General features: G+C 36.2%; 1 protein-coding gene across 6 annotated transcripts in view; it reads left to right on the forward strand.

The window, feature by feature from the left end:
* zgc:66433 (uncharacterized protein LOC321250 homolog) overlaps positions 1–23,076 on the forward strand; it is a 49,820-nt gene that overhangs the window by 3,614 nt on the left and 23,130 nt on the right. For 2 of the 6 annotated variants that reach the window (XM_051859646.1, XM_051859644.1), the window contains exon 2: positions 17,354–17,433. In XM_051859646.1, the coding sequence (XP_051715606.1) occupies positions 17,367–17,433 (67 nt within the window). In that variant the 5' untranslated portion in view covers positions 17,354–17,366. Of the gene's footprint in view, positions 1–4,424; positions 4,820–8,356; positions 8,414–11,675; positions 11,760–17,353; positions 17,434–23,076 lie in introns of those variants that run through there. The other 4 variants (XM_051859641.1, XM_051859642.1, XM_051859643.1 and 1 more) reach the window with 4 other exon arrangements.

The following is a 23,076-nucleotide window of genomic DNA, read 5'->3' on the forward strand; positions in this document are numbered from 1 at the left end:
ACACCGAGTTTTAAAGAGCATGGAAAACGGGGATACAAAGTTAACTGGTCACTGATCAGCTGAATAGGCTGTGTTCATTGGTCAAGCTGTGTGGACCCAGCTGGATGCTTTTTATTGTAAGGGTGAAGGCCGTAACGGACACATGGAGAGCTTGGCCTGCTCGTGGCTTTGTTTTAGAAGTTCTTTCTCAGGAAAGGATAGACTTTGCATGGTGAGAGGAACTTATATATTCATCTTATAAGTTATTTCGAAACATCAATCCACACGTCCCGCTTTTCAGGCCTCTGAGCCGAGGGGTATCATTTCTTGGGTTATTTACAGTTTGGCATACATGGCCTTAATTAGAGTGTGGGGTAGAGCGCTGCCTCAGAAGATGTGTTCCAGATGTGGGCTGGAATTCAGAGAGCTTTGTAAAGAAAAGAAACAGTTCTCTGCAGGAGATGCCTAAAGAAACTTGAGTCAGAGAAAAGTGTTGAAGGGAATTGACGGGGGGGGGGGTTAAATATTCATGACTATGTCTTTAAAAGAAATGTAGTCAAATTTGTTTGCTTGATCATATTGAGTGATGGTAGTATTATCACTGTTATCACAGCATTATCTGCATTATATTTGACCTGTGCCAAATGCAGAAATGTAAAAATTATGATTTTAGTTTAAAATTCACATGGAAAAGTATTTTGGAAAACGATACACTACTGTTCAAGTACCGCTTGGGGTTGGTAAGACTTTTTAATGTTTTTTTTTTTTTTTTTTTTTAAATCAAAAATACAGTAAAACAGTATTATAATGAAATTGGTTCAATTTAAAATAACTGTTTTCTGTTTGAATATATTTTAATGCAAAGCTGAATTTTCAGCATCATTACGCCAGTCTTCAGTGTCACATGATCTTTCAAAAACCATTCTAATATGCTGATTTGATGCTCGAGAAGTATGTTGAAAACTGTTGTGCTGCTTCATATTTTTGTGAAAACCATTATACTACTTTTTTTCAAGATTCTTTAAAAACTAGAAAGTTCAAAAAACAGCATTTATCTGAAATAGAAATCTTTTGTAAAATTATAAATGTCTTTACTGTCACTTTTGATCAAATTAATTCATCGGTGCTGAATAAAAATTTTAATTTCTTTCAAAAAAGAAAAAAGAAAAAATCTTACCAACCACAAACCCTTGAATTGTGGTGTATAAGTGATCTCAGATACTGTAACAAGTTTCTTTTAACTCTCTTATCGTTTGGAATCACCTTTTTACGTTAACTAGCTCATTTTGTAAATCAAAACAAGTGAGTTTGTAAATGTACTTTAAAAACTATTCCATATCGTCTAATCAACTATTATGATTGTAAAAAATATGCGTAATGATTATAAAAGAATTGTCAGCCTGGTCTCATTGTTAATATGGAGGTATTAATACGTAACTTTCAAAGACACAAAACATACATTTTTGTACGTTTAGAAAGGTGCTGAAACGTACAATATTGACGTAATTATAGCACTAAAATGTAAAAATACATACGTTTTTACAGCGAAAAAATTTAAAATATTTACGAGTCTTTCATGTCATAAAGATATATGTATAATTTCCCTTTTATCGTTTTGTAGATAAATGTAAGATCCCTAAATCCCATCCCAAACCTAAACATACCCATTTTATACAGAATGTTAAAAGAATAAAACATAATGGGCAGAAATGTGTCGGAAAATGACAATTTTAGTAAAAATATAACATTAAATGATATTTTGAGCCACTAATCCTACACCTACCCCTAAACCTACCCATAACTATTTCTTAAAACTACGTACTGTTATAAATAAAAGAATAAATAAAACAAACAAAAGTAATCACAATAATTTATTTATTGCGAAAAAGCCAAATGATACCAAAAGTAGTTCAAATGATGATGAGTTCCAGTCACAGTCCTCTCTGGCGGTAATAGTTTTTTATAGGGTACAGAGCAGAATTTAACTTATTAATCCATGAAAATATGAATCCGGTTTCTCTCCGTGAAGGTGCGCACTCATTTCAAATGTCAATCCACTGAAACACTTCGCAATCTGTGACGAAGCAGGTGAGAACCAATGAGCGTTCGATATCAGTGCCGTAAACCATGTTGTAACGCTTCTCGAGGGCGCAACTTTCAAATTTGAATCATAACGAGTGTGAGCTTTGACTGTGACGGTCACTGCTGAGAGATCGCCGGATAAAGGGCTGAATTTGGATCTTATGGTTGTATTGTCAGTTGCTGCATAGGAGAAAACGCCTTCTGTGTCTCACAGCAAACAATCTAAATATTACAAAATGGTTAAACAATTACAGAAATGTTATTCATTTTAAGGTTTCAAAGTGTAGTTATGAAAACGTAAGTAAATGTACGTGTGGTAGAACCACACTTTACGTAAAAATACACACGTATTCTCATGAGATCACGTTGGAATTGTAGCAATTATGACTTGTCCTGTGGTGTGACGTCACTGACATGCTACATGACGTCAGCTTTCCAAAAGTATTTAACTATCCAAATATGAAGAAGGCTGTGGAGGGAAGTCAAGGACATTTGATAGAGAAGGCTTTGCTGATTATCAGGCAACCGCATACAATGACTGAATCTACTGATAATACTGAGCGTTATGGCCCATTTGAGGAACCATATGCCTGAAACAAAATATGGGTTTCTTCAGCGGCAGAGCAAAAAGGTCTCAGGAAATACCAACCTGGCTTTTTTCATCAGGAAAACTGACTGACATTCCACCCAGCATTGAGAAAGAGAACTGTAGGACATAGACTCCATAGACGTTCTGTTCACCATATGTGTGAGGTAAAAATAAAGGGGTTTGACAGCCTTTACTGAATGTGAACTTGATGTCTCTGGCTACCTATATTGGTCTAAGCAGTTTAGAAAGAAGGAAGAATCTCCCCACACCCCGACCGGAAGAAAATACTTTTTCAAAATCCAGCATTTGTCATTGTTTGTGTTTAAGAAAAGGAATCGCCTGGCGGAAAGCTTTGTTTACACTTTTGCTGGATACTCCTACACGATTTGCCTGAGGGAGAAGGAAAATATTCAAAACTGCCAGGAAGGCGAAACATTTGTATGTAGTGAAGACGTATGGTTTGAGGTTGTGTGTACACCTCATTTTCTAAAGAAAACAGGGTAAATGATGAATGTCCTGTCACTAAATTGTCCGGTCACTTCCGTTAGAGATCAGATTGACTAAATCTGTCTTTTTTAGCCTGCTGAAGCTTGCTCTTTAAAAGTCATCTTTCTCCTAAAGTAAACAAGTATTTTTATTTACCTACATGAACCAGCAACATTTTGGTAAACGTTCACTTAAAGGGTTAGTTCACCCAAAAATAAAAATTCTGTCATCATTTACCCACCCTTATGTTGTCCCAAACCTGTAAGACTTTTGTTCATCTTCAGAACACAATTTCAAGATATTTTTGATGAAATCTGAGAGCTTTCTGTCTCTCCATGGACAGTTACGCAACTAACACCGTAACTAATCCATGAATTGAGTGGTTTAGTCTACGATTGCTTCATGTCACGTATTTTCACATAGGCTTTTATTCACATATAAACGTTCATCAACTCGCATATCAGTTGTGGTAAATGGAAGCTCAAGCATGTTTGCTTGACGCATGCAAGAACCAATGAGGTTCGTTCTCGTGTGTTACACAGCACGTTTGAGTTTCCGCAAGAGCTTTGTTTTTTCGCGTGTCAAGCAGTTTTGGATGAGCTTCTGTTTATGTTCACTAATCAATGTTTATATGTGAATAAAAGACTAAATTAAATGTGTTCATCATATAAAGCGATCAAGTCACTTCAGAAAATATGCTAAACCACTCAATTCATATGGATTAGTTTTACGATCTCTTTATGAACTTTTTGAAGCATCAAAGTGGTAGTTTTGTAGCTGTCTATGGAGGGACAGAAAGCGCTCAGATTTCATTAAAAAGAACTTCATTTGTGTTCCGTTTGGAACGACATGAGGGTATTTTCATTTTTGGGTGAACTAACCCTTTAAGCTAAGACATATTGAGTAGTAAGTGCTAAGATTCCACTACTACACTCTTAAAAAAAAAAAGGTTCTTTGCTGGCATTGATGGTTTCATGAAGAACCTTTAAATTCTTTATATTATATATATTATATTATATGTTCTTTACATTAAAAAAAATGGTTCTTTTAAGAACTGTTCACTGAAATGTTATTTAGTGGACCCAAAAATGGTTCTTCTATGGCAGCTTTTGGAACCTTTGTCTTTAAGTGTGTAACCTGATTACCTTACTAAATATTGGGTAAAATTGTTACTAATGATTTATTCAAACTGTGGCCGTCAGCTGACTGGCTTTCCAACCCCCTTCGTGGGCCAGAATGAGCCTCCCTCAGACACGAAGGTGGTATCTCCTCAGGGAGCTGCCCCGTCTAATTATCAAATGACACCTAGCCTGTCGGGAGTAAGCTGCTGGGCTGAGACAATAGTAGCCGATTCTGTGGATTAGGTGACGGGGGTTGGAGAGGGACGGGAGGGGGAATCCAAGAGGAAGAGACAGAGAGCGTGCTCAGTCCTGAGAGACAGGCTACTGGAGCACACATGTACCTTCCCTGTGAACACATTCTCAGTCATAAACTTCTTCTCTTTTTACGAACACCCCATGTGAAGATATGAGAAAGGAGATATTGGTGATTTGACAAAACTGGCGTAAAGATTCACTTTTGGACCTTGAACAGATTCTTACAAAGGATGCACTAAGGAAACTCAGCTTTTGGTTTGAACTTTGACACCATGTCTCGACTTTACAGCTGCTTTGGGGACAAAAAGTAAGTTGGAGCCTTTTGTTTGTGTGAAAACTTAATCTAAAATTATTGTTATCTCTTGTTAACATGCTCGAGTTCGAGTGCATATACAACTCTTTTAGTGAAATTGTTTATTAGTGGAACACTGATGAAAATGGTTGTGTTGGTATAACTACATACTCCACTTGAAGCATTTTTTTACTGAAATGTTTCTGTTGTGCTCTCTGAGAATGTTCTATAATAACTTCTTAGATGAACTCACTCAATTAGAGTCTCTTTAAAAGCTCTTCTATCTAATGGTCTCATGACACGTCCAACAAGACCCTACTCATCACCGCCGGTTAGTATTCCAAGACCGCTGAGAGAACATGTTGTTTACCATTGGGTTTCGTCCAGATTCTTTGCAAGTTTAGAAAAGAGACTGTCTTGTGTACCATTTCTTTTTACTGAATTTGCCTTTTATTATTGTTTATTTTAGTCCAGCCCCCCCCAGAGGCTAGATTAATGTACAATAAGAGACTTTGGACCAGTTATTGAGACATAATGTTCCATATTCAGATATAAATGTCAAATGTGCCTTTGCAAAGAGACTGACAACATGCCCTAAATGTTTGGACTGGAACTAGCTTCATCCTTACATTCTGATCTACCTCCATTTTCACACCATTTATGGTCCTTGCGCTCCTGTGAGAGTGCTGCTTTGTTTGTATCTACACAGTGTATCTATTTGGCAAGGAACTTGAGCCATCTCATGAAATAAGAGTCCAGATGTTAATGTTCAGACCCCTTTTGTGTTGACCTCTGTGTTTTCTCTGAGCTTGTTGATGTTGAGCCCAAACTCATCATTTTGTGCTGTTTGATGAGGTTGTTGTTTTTAGCATGCTTCTGTTTTTTTTTAAGACATGTATTCTCAAAAGTCTCAAGTCAGTGAGAGACTGATTTGTTAAAGTGTGAGCTAGTTAAATTTGCATATTGTGGAGAATGGGGTGAGGTGTGTCAGTGAGTACATCTTGTTTTAAACGTTTTTCTAATCCTAGAATCCTGACATTTTAAGCATAAGTAAAAGGTTGCGTGTCTTACACCACTCTTCTTTACTCTGTAAAACATTTCCGCTGTGCTTTACTTATGTATTCTCTAATAATGAATCATCTGGTATCAGATAGCCAGAATGCTTTGCGCTTTCTCTACTGGTTTAGTTACAGCTAAAAAAGTTTTGTACTTTGTGGTTAAAGTTCAGAAGAACCACAAAAGTACAGATGGTTTTGTAGTATGTCTGGATTTATGCTGTCCCTGTTATGAGTTTTTAAACTATCAATCAATACCAACAGCAAAGGCCTTCCAAACACAGCTCATTGAGTCCATGCAGTAATATTGCCTAAAATATCTTCCTGAATGGAAAAACATCTTTATAGATAATTCAGAGCTCGATAAATGTTCTGTGTCTGTAATTATAGGGTACTTTAAATATACAGCATTTTTATTAACGAAAAGCTCCCCCATTTTGTGTAAAATGTTTGTATCATACTTAAAGTCTAAGTAAAACTTCAGCGGTGTACATTTACCAAAAAAACTATAAAAATGCTAAGTACAAATTCCATTTTTTGGTTCTTTTCCTCTTCCTGAGGAACTCATTTAATTTAAACTACTAATTTTGCTAGATGTTAGGATCTAACCAAAAATAACTTGCTCATCAGTACGATTATGAAGGTGTGGTGGCTGAAAAATGAAATGAAAATGACAGAAGATTGCTTTCATTTTGCTCCTGCCCTGTAACAAAACTGCTAGGAAACTATTAGACCTCATTGTTAAGTGAGCCAAATATTGTTAGACGTTCTTTCTCTTCAAATATAAGGAATGAGATGGGGATGGTCTCCACTTTAGCTAATGTTGTCAACTGATTGAGCCAAATGGTGACTGCAGCTGCAGTAAACTCATTAGTGTAGTTTACTCCAGGTTTCTCTCTGCCTAAAGAATGTGCAGAGTAAAACTTCCAATAATTTAATACATTACCGTTCAAAAGTTTTAGGTCTACAAGAATTTTATTCAGCAATAACGCATTAAATTAATTAAAAAAATAAATAAATAAAAATGACAGTAAAGGCATTACAAAAAAAAAAAAAATGCTATTCTCTATATAATTTACATTTTAAAATATATTCAAATAGAAAATGATAGACCTTTAGATAGACCTTAGTAAGAGTCAACAACATAATTAGACACTCATTTGTCACTTTATTTCTTGACGTGCTCTTTTGCCAAGCCTACATTGGTTCAGACATCACAGTGATTGATTTACGTTCTCGTCAGATATGTCATCCACTTAAACTAATGTCTGGAGAAAGCACCGCTGTCCTTTCAGCCTGAGAAGAGAACATCATTTTGACATTTTCTTTGAGGTACTCGGCAAATGGTGTGACTTGAGGGAGTCCATCACTACATTAAAGTTGTTGTTGAAGTGTGGTTCCCCACTGAGACCTGTGGAGAAGCTCAGGTCTAATCCAGTATTGCATAAGATGACTCTGATCGTCAGGATGTTGAATGACAAAGGTTGGCATTTAAATAACTTAACTCATCATCATTTTAGTGAAGAGTTGCAGTTATGATTTGTTGTTGTTGTTGTTGTTGATGAAAGAATGAAATGTAAGTATATAATTTAAAATGTAATTATATATAGAAGTGTACAGAAAAGGCCAAATGTCTAATATCAACCTGATAAATTAAAAAATCAATATGGCACAACATATATATATATATATATATATATATATATATATATATATATAATACATTTAAAGTTAATTTTTACTAACACTAATAATTTAACAACACTGTTAAATTTAATTTGTTGCAAACCTCAAAATGAATATCCATTTTTTAGTACTGTACGTTACAATGCTGTGATGTTGAAAATGATTTATTTTTAGGTTTTGGTATTTTATTGTTTATTTATTTTTAAAAAATCATTGATTTTTAATATTGACTCTTTATCTGTTTATAATGGAAATAATTATTGACCTATATGTATTTTCATGAATTCTAATATTGGTGAATACCTACACAAAACTGCTAAAATATTTACACATATTTTACACAATATTTGATAATTTCACAAAACATACTGACAACAGAAAATGTGCACTGCACTTATATGCACACACACATACTGTCAGTTTGGAACTGACACTAGCTTGAATTACCACATCTGTTATTCATCCACAATGGCACAGTTATTGGCTCGTGCCAATATTCTCAAAATAGCCGAATATTGCCCTGGATTAAATATCAGTCTGTCACTAGGTTCATAGTAGTCTTGATTATGCCTCACCCTTTGCTACTGATGTAATTCACACTGTGCATTTAAATATTTTGTTTAACAAAAGCAAGTTTTGCATATGCGCATATAAATATTTACAGTTTTCTGTCTGATAACTCTCTAAAAACAAAATGTTTGAAGCTAACACAGCATGCTTGCTAATATCTTCTGCTTGAACGCTTTTCTCCACTAACTCTCACTTTCTTTCTCTCTCTCTTATTCCTCCCTTCCTCCCCCCTGTCCAAAAGTTAAGACATGAAACGTCGGACGTCATCACAGATCTCTGGCGTTGGAGGCAGTCCAAGGTCAGTCCATTAGTCCCTGTAGAGCTCTGAACGACCTCTGTGCTATCATAGTCACGCACTGGCTAATGATAAGGACTTTTTAGTCAGAAGAGACTCTTGCAAAAGAGGTCAGTTTGGTTTGCTTGCTTTTAAGAAGCTCATCCAAAATGTAAATTCTATCATCATTTATGCATACTTATGTCATTCCAAACCGGTATGACTTTCTTTCATCCTTGGAACGCAAAAGAAGATTCTTTGCATCCAGGCTGCTCTTTTCTAGTGGATTATAAAAGCATTCTGCTTAAATCATACAACTATACTACAAATTTTCAGATGTCATACAAAAGCTCCAAGTAAGGAACAAACTGAAACTGGAACAAATTGAAATTTGAAACACTAAAAAACTTCCCATCTGCCACAGCTCTCAAATGTTTTTTTAAAATTGTACGGGCTAGGATGAATAAAGGTGCGGTCACATTAGCAAAATTTTGGCAATATTTCGAAGGCAAAAAATGGCCAGCCTTTTACACCAGCCTTTCTGTTGGTCAACACAGCAATTCTGTGTGACCGACTTGAAGGTTTTTACAAAATCTAGTCCTATAGTCGTCTCTGTCGCGGTTATGCTCACGTGAAGTTGCTATGCTGCACAGTCACGAAAGCTTATCATTTGCATGAGTTTTTAAGCATTGCGGTTTTAAAAAATTGGTTTTAAACCGTTGAAGCGCAATTAGCAGCGAAAGACAACTCATTTCAGCATATGCGCACACTCTCTGAGAGACGCTGCTCATAGAGCGTGTAAGGACCAAACTGAGTGCTTTTTGCCGCCTCATTGGGCTTGAACGGTTAAATACACATACCTATGTGTCAAAGTGACCACGTATTTGCAAGTAAACAGAGCTATTTATGTCTTAAGTGAAGGTAGTTGAGAAAGACAAGGCTTGAGTATAATGGATCGGTGCAGTGAGTCTTAAAAAGGGACAACATCCAAATTTACCTTCTGTCATTATTAATGCTAATCAAACAACAAAAAAGAGAGAAAATACTCTCACTGCTTGCTTTTGTAACTTTAATAAGAATATATGTATATTTAATTTACACAGTAAAGACTATGCATTGTTTTCATACTTTTGATTACTTTATTTTATGTAGTATTTCTAGAAAAAAAAATTTGATATCATAATCTTATTTAAAGCAAAAATAACTATATCGTAATATATATCGTTATCGTGATATAAAATTACTCATATCGTGATATAAGATTTTGGTCATATCGCCCACCCCTGCTCACGATGGTTATGGAAAACACAGCCCTGGTCTGTTATTGTCATGTTCTGGTAGTGTAATGTGGGCAGCCAAAGTCTCCATTTTGGTCCGTTTACACTGAAACGCAACTCCGGATTTTTAAAACTAAAACAGGGTCAGCAGCATTTTCAAAAGTCTTCGTTTTCGAGGGTCGGAAGCTCCGGATAGTGTAAACGACAGGCGTAACCATAGCAAATGTTATTATTTTAAAACGAAAGCGCACTAGTGTAAACAGCCTAAAATGCACAGAACAATGGTACATGTGACTGCACCTTAACTAAATCCTAAAAATATAATTTTTTTTCACAGTATTCAAAGCTAAAGTGTGTAATTTCTGTGTCGCTAGTGCCAACAAGCAGAAATGCACAACATAATGACTGTTTTCAAACAGGTTTCCTGAACATGTGGTGTTTCTGGGATTGGTCAGACAAACAGATAGTCCTGCGGCCTCCCCAAACTCACACCATTGGTTGACTCAGTTTTCTTAGGTTGATGCTCAAACAGACCAATATTTTGATAGCAAAAGTGTTTACACATTTTAGGGAAACCAACCTATTGATGGCTTACTTATAGCTCTCTCTGCACTGGGATGGAAGAAAGTATTTAAAGGGTTGTTCACCCCAAAATGAAAATTATATCATTAATTACTCACAAGACTTTCGTTCATCTTCGGAACACAAATGAAGATCTTTTGATGATTACGCACACATTACGCAGCACAGTTGAGCTTCCGGAAGAGGTTTGTTCTTGTGTGTGATTCACGTTCGGTTGAACTTCTGCTTATGTTCGCTGATCAATTTTTACATGTGAGTAAAAGCCTAAATTAAATCTATTCATCATAAAAAGTGATCAAGGCTCTTCAGAACATTTGGACTAAATCGCTCGATTCATATGGAATAGTTTTCTGATCTCTTTATGAACTTTTTAAAGCGTCAAAGTGGTCGTTGCAAAGGCAGTCAGTGGAGGGACAGACATCTCTCAGATTTCATCAAAAAGTCTTATGAGTTTGGAATGACACAGGGGTAATGACAGAATTTTCATTTTGGGGTGAACTAACGCTTTAATAAACATCAAAAAATGACAAACTTTACCTTTAGTAGATTGACTTGCCTGTTCATTTTATTGTAAAATACTGAATCAGTGGCAAAACTCTATTGATAATGAAACATGTTTACTGGTTTAAAGACTTTCACAAGCTAAAAGTAACCAAAATACTTTGGATTGTACTATTCTTTTTAGCCCCTTATGTACATAGAGTACAGTATGGTAATAATTAACTACCAAAGTATCACTGAACTGGTACACTGGTGCTGTCACAGTGCTGGGTTGTTTTCTTTGTGACCTAAAACTGTCTGTGAAAGAGAGGTGTGGACACAAGACCAGCTGTGTGAACAATCACAGGTGGTCCTTCATCCAGAGTTTATCACAAGCCGCCACACAATGCTGACCTGAAAGGGGTCAAAGAGTTTCTGGAATTTAAAAAATTCCAGAAAAGTGCTATTGCTATTGTACTTTCTCAAAGAAAATTACAATCCTTCAACTATATGTTTGTGGGAAAGGAGTGAAAATCCTGGAAGTGGAGCTGCCTAAAACAATCATTTGAATGCTAACTGTATCAAAGGATACACACAGATCTGATCTGATCATAATGTTGTCACACGACTCGCATAACTTTCATAATCCCACCCTTAGGCAATAACTGGACGTGTATGAGTGGATGTTTTCATTATGACTTATATTATGAATATCCTCATGATCAGTGCTTTATGGTGTGTTTATGCTTTAGCCATGACTGTTCTTTGTATCTGTGGTTTTTCTTGTCTTGTTCTCTCATATGTCAATATAAGCTATCTGTGAATCACTCGTCTGTGAATGTGAAGCATTATATGCACTTCTTCCCCTGAGATAGAAAGAGGAAATGAACGAGCACTATCTGATGACCTCGAGTATGGTCATCCATGTGCTCTGATGTCACACCAGCCCCTCTAACCATTACAACAAATTAAGTATCACCAGAAACTGCAAATCTGGTCTTTGTTAAGCAGTAGAGGACTTGCATGCAGTGGTAAGGAAGATTGTTTCTCATTAGATGACTGCTGTTATCTGGTCTCATGTGATGTTCAGCATGCAGTTAAGCTCAAAACATGAATCTGTTAAATTGGCTTCTTGTGTAAACTGCATAAGTGAAACTAGATTTTTACAAATGTATGTGAGTGGTACTTGCCTGTGCAGAAGTTACTAAGGTGTTGTAAGTTTGTATAAGAGTATTACTTTCTTTCAAAAAAACAACAAAAAATCCTACTGACAGTTTTGAACGTAGTGTGTCTCATGTTTCTCCTTCATTGACGGTTGTTTTATCATCTGTCAGGTGGAATAGGTCTAATCAGTTAGAAAAGTAATAGTACATCTCTCCACAATCAGCTGTACGATTCAAGGTATCAAAATGTGTCATGTCTGTAGTGCAGGACGAGTCTTTCTGAATAATACTAATAAGGACTAAGGGTTTGGTCACTAAAGAGGAGAAAAATGACCAAGAGCACATTGATTGTGCTTGAATTGTGAAATAGCCTCTTTTTGTATTGCTGTTGAATGTGAATACGAATGATATTTGGCTCAGCTGCTTTATGTCTTTGTTCAGCAGTGTTTGGATTGGCACACATGTTGAAGGTGTGAGCTAGATGGAACTGGACTTGAGTTTTTCTTATTTTGCCCTTGCTGATGTACTTTAGTACATTGTTGCCTTTGAATAGTTATTTTTGATTGTCTTCTGCACTGTATAAACAAAAGTGTCAGTACAATGTTATTTTTAAAATAATCTTCAAAACATGCAAATGATAATTTTTATAGGTAAATGAGAGAGTTCCTACACATTTTGGAAAAGTGTGGATTTTGAATTGTGTAATTTCCAGGTCTTGATAAGTATGGAAAAACGTTTTTCATTTCCAGACTATTGCCCCTATTCAGTTTTCTACAATATAAAAAGTAAGAATTTCTGAAAATTTAGTATCATCATCAGAGTTTAATAAAAAAAAGTATAGTGATCATTTTGTGTTTGTCAAACATGACTGAATAAATTCAAGGCAAACATTTTCTTTACCATAAGTGAGTCTCTTTTGAACTTCACTAAAATAATGTTTACTCAAATGCCATTCAAACCAGCAACAAATAAAGAAGCAAACAATCATTTAAATCAGACTGTACTTTGCTTTATCATGATGCAACATCAAACCACATTTACAGTAACAAACTGATGTTTCAGAGGTGAATATATGCAGGTTATGGACATTTTAGGTTTCTTCTCATCATATAAGCATGTTATCAACTAAGAAAAAAACAATGAAAAAAATAAAATAAAATTATTGGTTACATATTGGTTTATTTTAAAGTGACATACAGTAGTTACATTGTACTTACTCAATAAAGTACTGAGTAATATTAACTACATGTACTTACTATAGAGTTAAGGCCCCCATATACTTCAAGCCATTCAAAGAACAAACTGACGTGACATCATTTAACAAAATCAGGCCAAAACGAAGTTCGTTTGGAGTTCGTTTTGGGAGTTCGAAACAGCTTGCCAAAGTGAGCTTTCTGAAAAAATTTGCTCTGGCTGGAAAACACCTTCATACCACTATTGGTCCATGGCAATTACATGGGTAGGTGTGTGCTGAAGCTCCGCCTTCTTTGTTATTGAGAGGAAAGAGCACAGCACATATTACATATTCATCTAAACGCCGCTCTTTTGAAATGGAGGAACCTTGAAAATTGTGCATATTAAAACCCTTTTTTTATACAATATTTGCTCAAAATTAACGCAAAATATCTAAAAAAGAGAAATATGCTGATGACCCTAAAATAGTTTATTTGAATTAGTTGATAGCTCAGTCAATACAGATTTGGATTTGGCTTGCGTGTGTGTGTGCATGTGAAGCATAACAGAGAGTTTAACAGAGACTATGGAACATAATTGTATTTAGCTGTGACTATTACATGACCTGTTGCTTACATTTAAAAGGTAAACACATTTGAAGGTCTGATATGAGGAGTATCACATCACAACACACATCATGAACTCATTGAGTCATGAACTCAACAGACGCCTTGCACAATCCCTGAAGTTTTGAGTAGGAAATATTTGGCATTTTCCTCTGTTGTTATGTTGTTGAAAGAATGTAGCAGAAACCCGCTTGAACCTGGTTAATATCACAGAAAGTGGATGGTGGGAAGAATGCAGGAAGTGGTACGAGAGAGGGTGGGAGTGATGACAGAATGCCAGATGTGTTGGGTTACGTCAGTGTATGGATGAATAGGATGATGGGTAAAGATAAATACTTATACAACCCATGTATAAATCCATAAATCCATTTCACCAGCTAATTAATTACTCATTACTGATTCTAATATACAGGGCTACTGCAAAAATGGAAGTTTTTGTCTGTGAGATGGCTGTGTGCTTGTTTCTCTGGTGCATAAGGTCTATAGAGACAATTAAAATGAAAGGCTTTGAAAATGATTTTACATAGGTCATTGTAATAGTTGCTTGCCATCAACAGAGAAGTAAACCGGTCAAGCAATCATATATTATAAATAATCCTTGTCAAACTGATGCATGTCAAACTAGACTGCAAATTGCCTCCACATCCTGTTTGGCCGTTCCTCCAGCCTGGAGCTGCAGCCGTCTTTCATAGATACTGTTTGAGAGTTTCCTCCTTGAGAGCTGGAGGTGTTCCAGAGGAGAGTCTGATCCAGGATTAGGCTGTAGTCACTCATCAGGACAAACACTGAGGCCTCAGCTGGTCTGGAATCTGTTTTGGGCTGCTAGTATCAGCAAGTCTGGTACTGCAGATATGGTGGATCCACTGGAGTGACTCGGCTCCAGTGTCGTAATCTAAATGAGTCAGCATTAAATGAGTCTTATCACCAACGCCTCCTTGTGTGTCATTGGGTGTTACAAACCCTCTGTCATGGGTGTAGTAGACACACACTTATGAAGGACAATATAGACAAACAAATAAAGACGGACCTAAACAGCCTCCATTTTCGCTAAAGATTAATTACTTGATTACATACTTTTTTATAATGGTTGAGAACATGTTTAGTGCATTTATATGAAGCTATGTTGTAAAACATTGGCCATCTAGATCAGTTGTCCTTAACCAGGGGCCAATATGCTAAAAAAAAAATATTTTTTTGATGTAATACATTAAATGACAACAGATTTTTTTTATTGCAACATAAGTACCAGAAGTACACATAAGCTTAGATACGAGGGCCTTTTAATATTATCTTTGACGAAGGGGTTAGAAAAAGTGCTGCCATAGGAGAACTCATATAATGTTAAATTATACAACCCGAATTCTGGAAATGTTGGGACATTTTTTAAATTTGAATAAAATGAAAACTAAAAGACTTTCAAATCATATAAGCCAATATTTTATTCACAATAGAACATAGATAACATAAATGTTTAAACGGAGAAATTTTACAATTTTATGCACAAAATGAGCTCATTTCAAATTTGATGCCTGCTACAGATCTCATAATAGTTGGGATGGGGGCATGTTTACCATGGTGTAGCATCTCCTCTTCTTTTCAAGACAGTGTGAAGACGTCTGGGCATTGAGGTTATGAGTTTCTGGAGTTTTGGTGTTGAAATTTGGTCCCATTCTTGCCTGATATAGGTTTCCAGCTGCTGAAGAGTTTGTGGTCGTCTTTGATGTGTTTTTCTCTATAAATGAAAGATCTGGACTGCAGGCAGGCCAATTCAGCACCCGGACTCTTCTACGACGAAGCCATGCTGTTGTAATAGCTGCAGTATGTGGTTTTGCATTGTCCTGCTGAAATACACAAGGCTGTCCCTGAAATAGATGTTGTCTGGAGTATAGCATATGTTGCTCTAAAACCTTTATATACCTGTCAGCATTCATAGTGCCTTCCAAAACATGCAAGCTGCTCATACCATATGCACTTATGCAACCCCATACCATCAGAGATGCTGTCTTTTGAACTGAAGGCTGATAAGAACTGAAGGCTGATAAGAAGGTCTCCCTCCTGACCATAGAACACTTTTCCACTTTGAAACAGTCCATTTTAAATGAGCCTTGGCCCACAGGACACGACGGTGCTTCTGGACCATGTTCACATGTGGCTTCCTTTTTGCATGATAGCGCTTTAGTTGGCATCTGCAGATGGCATGGCGGATTGTGCTTACCGACAGTGGTTTCTGGAAGTATTCCTGGGTCCATTTAGTAATGTCATTGACACAATCATGCCGATGAGTGATGCAGTGTCGTCTGAGGGCCCAAAGACCACGAGCATCCAATAAAGGTCTTCGGCCTTGTCCCTTACGCACAGAGATTTCTCCAGTTTCTCTGAATCTTTTGATGATGTTATGCTGAGATTTGCAAAGCCTTTGCAATTTGACGTTGAGGAACATTGTTTTTAAAGTATTGCACATTCTTTTTACACACTCTTTCACAGCTCTGCCCATCTTTACTTCTGAGAGACTCTGCCTCTCTAAGACATCCCTTTTATAGCTAATCATGTTACAGACCTGATATCATTTAACTTAATTAGTTGCTAGATGTTCTCCCAGCTGAATCTTTTCAAAATTTCTTGCTTTTTCAGCCATTTGTTGCTCCCGTGCCAACTTTTTTGAGACCTGTAGCAGGCATCAAATTTGAAATGAGCTCATGTAGTGGAAAAGTGGAAAATTTCTCTGTGTAAACATTTGTTATGTTATCTATGTTCTGTTGTGAATAAAATATTGGCTCATGTGATTTAAAAGTCTTTTAGTTTTCATTTTATTCAAATTTAAAAAACATCCCAACATTTCTGGAATTCGGGTTGTAAGTTTTATACATTACAAAACCCAGTCACGCTAAGAGAGTGAGAAATTAACCTAAGAACCTCTTTGCTGAACCCAATATGCTTCAAAGAACAATTGAAGAATGTGATAGTTTACCCAAATGTTTTTTTGCATTCCAATCTTATAAAAGAAGAAATTTAGCAAAATAAGGAAAATGAATGGGGACTGATGTTGTTGAAAGCACCATAAGTTTTACATTCACATTTTATGTCATCAACTTTTTTTATTGTATTTTGGATTGTTTCTCACACAAAGATTTGTTTTCAGCTCAACAGTTAATTTTTGTCGAATGGATGAGAGCAGCCCAGACATTTAGCAAAATTTAGGCAAATTCTATAGGCAAAAATAATTGTCTATTGCGTAGCAATGTTTAAAGCACAGCTCACACAGAAGTCACTTTCAAACCATGCAGCTTTCTGTTGGTCAGCAATGAAAATTTTCATGACTATCCTGAACATGAACGAAATCTGCACAGTGAACTTTTTCGCCTTTCACGAAACTCTGATTTCAATTGAAATGACTGGATTTCGTCGGCAACATTTTGGAGAGCAATGGTAAATGTGACTGCACCTTTACACAAAAGAAAGAAGGTCATATTGGTTTGGAACATCATGAAATTGAATGAATAATGACAGAATTAAAATTTTTGGTGAACTGTCCTCCCTATGTGTGTAGGTTATGAAATTTTGATTTATGGTTCCATTCTAGCTCACAAACCTCACATTCAACTGTACCTCAGTAGTAGTATCCAATAATCATTTATCTGACAAATCTTTTTTTTTTCTTAACAGTGATTGTGATATCATGGCCTCAGGATCTCCAGACGTCACAGCCGCTACTGAACCATCAGAAGCAGCAGAAGAGTGTTCAGGTAATGTTCAAGTCCCGTCCAATGTTTTATTATCCATATGAACAACGGGAATGTCATACATTTTTCCCCATGTAGTGATCATACATGAAGAATTAGGACACTCTACTAAATGAAGTGATACAAGATACTAGTTCTCACTGACAGGAAGTCATGTAGCACACAGACAAAGCCAACATTTGTCTCTCCCATACGAGCGTGCTTTCCGCTGTCCGACATTTCACCCTTCTCTCCAGTTTAGTGTGGGAAGGAGGAAGTCCAGACTGCTAGAGTCAGATCCTGCAGTGCAGACGGCAGACCTATGTGGTGATGTGGATTAGTCATTTCCTTGCAAAATAGGGTGCTTGCAGAGCAACCATAATCTCCTCTATCGGATTGTGGGTCTCTCTAAGTCCGTTAAGTTCAAGACTAAGTCAGTGCCTATAGTGTGTATGGGAGGTGTTAATCTTGTACAGATTTATCACAGGATACTGATAATTGATCCATGACTATATTAATTACACTGATGGCCATTACCTTACACGTGAAAGGATCCAAATATAGTCCTATGAATGCAGATATTTTATAAGAGTGCCATCTGTAAGTAAGAATTTGTACTTTCAACGACTTCTGAATCATCTTTTGAAACTGTCTACAAAAAATCATTCATATTCATTCAATAATTTGTTCAGTAACCCTTCCTGTAAACTACATTATTACACATTATTATAAAGTGTTTTTCTAATTGCTGATCCAAAAGTAGAGGCTAGATTTTTATTGTTGACTTAAATCTTTTGAATCAATTCACCAAACAAAATCTTATTCAGATTAATTCTTCAATTGATTTAATAACCCTTCCTGTAGGCTATTATAGGCTACATTTTTACTATAGATTCAAATCTTCTGAATCAGTTCACCAAAAAAGTTCATTCAGATTCATTATTTGATTCATTCAATAACCTTTCCTGTAGGCTACACTGATAGAGGCTAGATTTTCACTATAGACTCAAATCTTCTGAATCGGTTCACCAAAAAAGCGAATTCAGATTCATTCTTTGATTCATTCAATAACCCTTCATGTAGGCTACATTAATAGAGGCTAGATTTTCACTATAGACTCGAGTCTTCTGAATCAGTTCACCAAAAAGCTCATTCTGATTCATTCAATAACCCTTCTTGTAGGCTACATTATTTCACCTTGCAGTTATTATATTGCACTTTATGAGTATGTTTTTAATTGCTCATCCAAAATTACATGCAAATTGTTGGAACATTGATTCTTGCAAGTGATTCAAGTTATCTGAATCACTTCACCAAAAAAGCTTATTCAGATTTGTTTGTTTCATTCAGTAACAATTCCTGTAATTAATTGTGGTCATCAGTTGTTGTTCTTTTTTTCACTTTCACAAACTCAGTCATAAATATATTCAGTAGGTTCATATATGTTCAGTAGGTTAATCTATTCTAAGCAATAATATCCTCTTTTAAACCCTACATTCTAAGGCTGTTTGCTTATCTTTGAAGGTAGAAAAAGCAATCATGTCTCTCTCTGCTACAAGGGAGAGACTTGAATGGAAAATATGAGTCATTGTAGTGAACAGGACTGTATGGTTCACTTAAAAGATTTATTCAAAAATTCCAAGTGCAGATCCTTGGAAAAAGACAGGTCTAGTATATTAAAAGTACTGAGTGAAATATTATTAAATGTACAGTTATTTATTTTGACAAAGATAAAGTTGATTTATAATAACCTTTGCTGTGATATACTAGCATAAACAATTGTATTGTACATCCCTGAAAAGCCACAACGCAAACAATGCACTTTATCTTATGCACTTAGCATTTAATGTGGCCACATTTAAACATACTAAGGCTCTGTTCTTAGAAGGCAATATTTAGCATCTCTTACTGTGTAATCAAATAACCGAGCATTGAGTGGTTTATAAGAGACAGTGAGATCTCTTTCTTTTTGCGTTGTTTACTGCATTTAGACAGGCCACAGCTGGAAACTGAAGGCTTTGCCAGTAGAGCTGCCTCATGTGACTCTTCCCGAGACAAGAGAGAGAGAGACAGGATGTCAGGCAGCAAGGGAACACCAAAACACAAAGCCTGGAGTCATAACCTAAAGTCCTCAAAGGCTGTATGGGGAACAGTAAATTCAGTCACCAAAACCATGTTTTTATTATCTAGAAAGTCTTAATTGAGTTAAGTTGAGTGAATGTTGTTCCAAAATCTAGCGAGACAGATTTAAGTGATCACCTGCAAAAGTGATGACTTTTCCAAAAGGTAGGTAGCAACATGTCTAAAATACCTTATTTTGGCCAAATCTTATGTGTTCTTCATAGAGAAGGCAATTGAAGAAATAGAAAAGAAATGTGGCAGAAATAAACAGACTATTTTACCCAATATTTCTGTATGCTATGTGTTTATGAGACTATCATGTTGTTAGCCAAATTCTATTTGAATCAGCTGTGATTGGAGTCAGTGGCTGTTAGGATAAATAGATCTGGCATGTTTAAAGGAATCAAATGGGGGTTTTCTAGAGTTATTTTTATAAATCACACCACAACAATAGGCAAGCCAGCACTGAGGATTGTTTGTTCTCAATAGAAAGAATGACTCACTAATAAAGGTTGCCATCCCAGTATTGTTCACACAGCTATACTTCTTTAAAAAGCCCTTGAATGAGACTGACCTTTCAGTGTTTGTTTTGGCTTTTATAAGCCTTTCTGGATATTAACCTTTAGGATGAATAAAATTAGCTTGTAATCTAATTGTTAAAATCACTTGAATCACTCTGCATCTAAGCTGTGCACTCTAGGTGATGTCATAGTCACATGTCATGATGCATAGAAATTAGGCTGCTTCAGAAATCTTAGGCTGCTGACTTGTTGCCTCGCTGCCTAATGCCAATGACTTTGCAGGCAGCATTTGTGTATGAAGGAACCTCACAAAACTGATTTTGGACAGGCTTCTAAGGCCCTGTTTGCACCTGGTATTAAGATGCGTATTGGTCGATCGGATCACAAGTAGATGAGGGAGACGCATTCCTGTTTACAACTGGTGTTTTAATCAGTCTTTTTTGTCCACGTTCTACCACTTCTGTTCTTATTTCTTCAAGGGGGGGGTCTAAGTTTCTAAGGGTCTAAGTGTAAATGTATGGGCTTTTTCAGATATTTTGATCTAATGGACGAAATACTGTAAGTTTGCGCAATTTACATATGAACGCCCCCGGGGATGACGGAAAAACATACAGAGTTACAGTTGTTAATGCTCTTACAGCCACAAGACCATGCTAAACGCGGCAAGTGCATGTTAGAAATCAGGAATGGAGAGAGAACATTGTGCTTGGTATGTTTTTCATCTTTAAACCTAACGTTGGTCTGCAACAAAGTTTAAATCACATGCTTCCCATAATGTTTACGCATTAGGAGAGTAGGCGGTCTTTTGTGGCTGTTCGAACACATTCGCCCACATGAGTGTCTACACCATGAAAGCAGTCCGGTCAAATGTGTTTTTCCACTACCTCTGGAAGTGGTTGAAAGTGGACAAGCTTAAAATGTTTCAGACCCTGTTTACACCTGTATTTAGTGTCATCCACCTGTGATCAGATTGACGAAAACGCTTCTTAATACCAGGTGTAAACAGGGCCTGAGGCAGAGTAACTGTTTAATGATCTACAACAAAATAGAGTGAGCTTTGGTGATAACTAAGAAAATATTTAACTATTATGGATTGTGGGATATCAAAGGCAGTGAAGGATACATCTATGCTGCTTTCAATCGATCAGATGAAGGTATCTCAGGAGACAGGAAGTGAAGCTAACATTGGTTTCGGACATGTCTTGATGACTTCCTACATTGGAATGCAGCCTTCGAAGGCAGCATTTTTTAGCTTTCGGACACAGCCAGTGAATTAACGGTTGTTTCTCTGAACTGCTATACATAAGCAAAGCAGCATATTGGAATGGTCAGAGCCAGATAGTGAACACTCAAGTGCAAGTTGACTGTACATCAGCTACTTATACTGCAAAAAAAAGAATTTCTTCCTCAGTATTTTTGTCTTGTTTTCCAGTACAAATATCTAAACATTCTTGAGTCGAGATACATTTACTTGAGGTGCAAAATGACTTAAGATGTAAAGTCTTGTTTTCTGAAAATGTGTCAGAATTAAGTGTTTATACTTAAAGCTGCAGTCCGTAACTGTTTAAAATGATCCAAAATCAATTATTGAGCAAGTACATAACTAGCCAGTGTTCAAAAACTATCTCCTTACCTTAGCCCGATTCACAAGGGTAAGCTTGTAATAATGTTTTCTAATAAAATCGGTACTGATGGGTTTCCGCGGGAAATTCGAGCATGCAGCCATTCGTCTTTGCGTTATTACGTCACGTCTGTAAACAGAAAGAAGTAGTCCCAGCTAGTAGCTATATCATATGAGGATGCTGCTGGTAGTGGATCATTTATAGTCTTTTCTCACAGCAGCTGGAATAATTAAATTTATTGTGATGGCGGATTGTAATCCAGAAAGGTCCAAATGACAGTCGTCAGTGACTTCGGACTGCGGAGTGGCTACAGAAATTGAAATCTACAGGTAACGCTAGTACACACTAAATACACATAGTCAAGCAATTCTGATGTTGTTAACATTAACAATTTGAGAACAAATTATAACAATAATAATAATTTGCACGTTTTAATGTGATCTGAGCTAAGTGATCAGTAGATTTAATCACCATTGGCAGCGCATATTATTTTAATGTTTTTTTTCCCAGTTGGTCAGAACAAAAGTGGCAGACATGTTACTTACTTGTTCAGATGACATTTTCAGGTGAAAATTTTGGTCATACTTCCAAGACGTAGAATCTGTGATTCTGAAGTACAGTATCCACACCGGTATGGTGACTGACAGTGCCGTGCCGATGCACAACCCATGTAAAGATGATAATTTTTCAAATAACTGCAATTGCAGGTTTCAAACAGAGATGCTGACAAAGAGGCAAAACTTACAGGACTGCAGCTTTAAAACAAGACAAATTATCTGCCAATGGGTTCAGAAAAATAAAACTTAATGTATCAAGAATTCATATTGCTTCTCAAGTAAATGACTCTTGATTTGAAGAATGTTTAGATATTTGTACTGGAGAACAACAAAAATGCTAAGTAAATAATTTTTCAGTGTAGTTATTCACATCACAAGATTTACAGTATATCTGCAATAAACATTGGCAGCTCATTTTCACAGGATTTAGTTTATCATTCATTTTAGATAATTCTTCATATAATGTAAATACAAAAAGAATATTGGTTAAATCAAATAAATATTCATGATGATCATCAGAGAGCCCTTCTATAGATATATGTTTCTTTAACCATAGGCTGCACATTGTTGAGACTTTTTTTTTTCTATAAAATTCATTGATTTGTTAGTGTGAATGATAAGCAACATCTGAAATGTTAACTGTTTCAAAAAGTGTTGATGTGTCTGAAGCATGAAGTGTCTATGTATAGATATCTATGATGAAAACAAGAATGTTTTTTTGTATTCCACTGAACTGTATCATTGAATGATTCAGAAATCACCTGATTTAACACTATGGGCCAGATTTACTAACAGCTTACACCAGTGTAAACCCTCTTTTGGCATTAAAAAACTACTTGCAGGATT

The sequence above is a fragment of the Ctenopharyngodon idella genome, chromosome 14 (assembly GCF_019924925.1).
Source record: "Ctenopharyngodon idella isolate HZGC_01 chromosome 14, HZGC01, whole genome shotgun sequence".
Classification (NCBI taxonomy): Eukaryota; Metazoa; Chordata; class Actinopteri; order Cypriniformes; family Xenocyprididae; genus Ctenopharyngodon; species Ctenopharyngodon idella.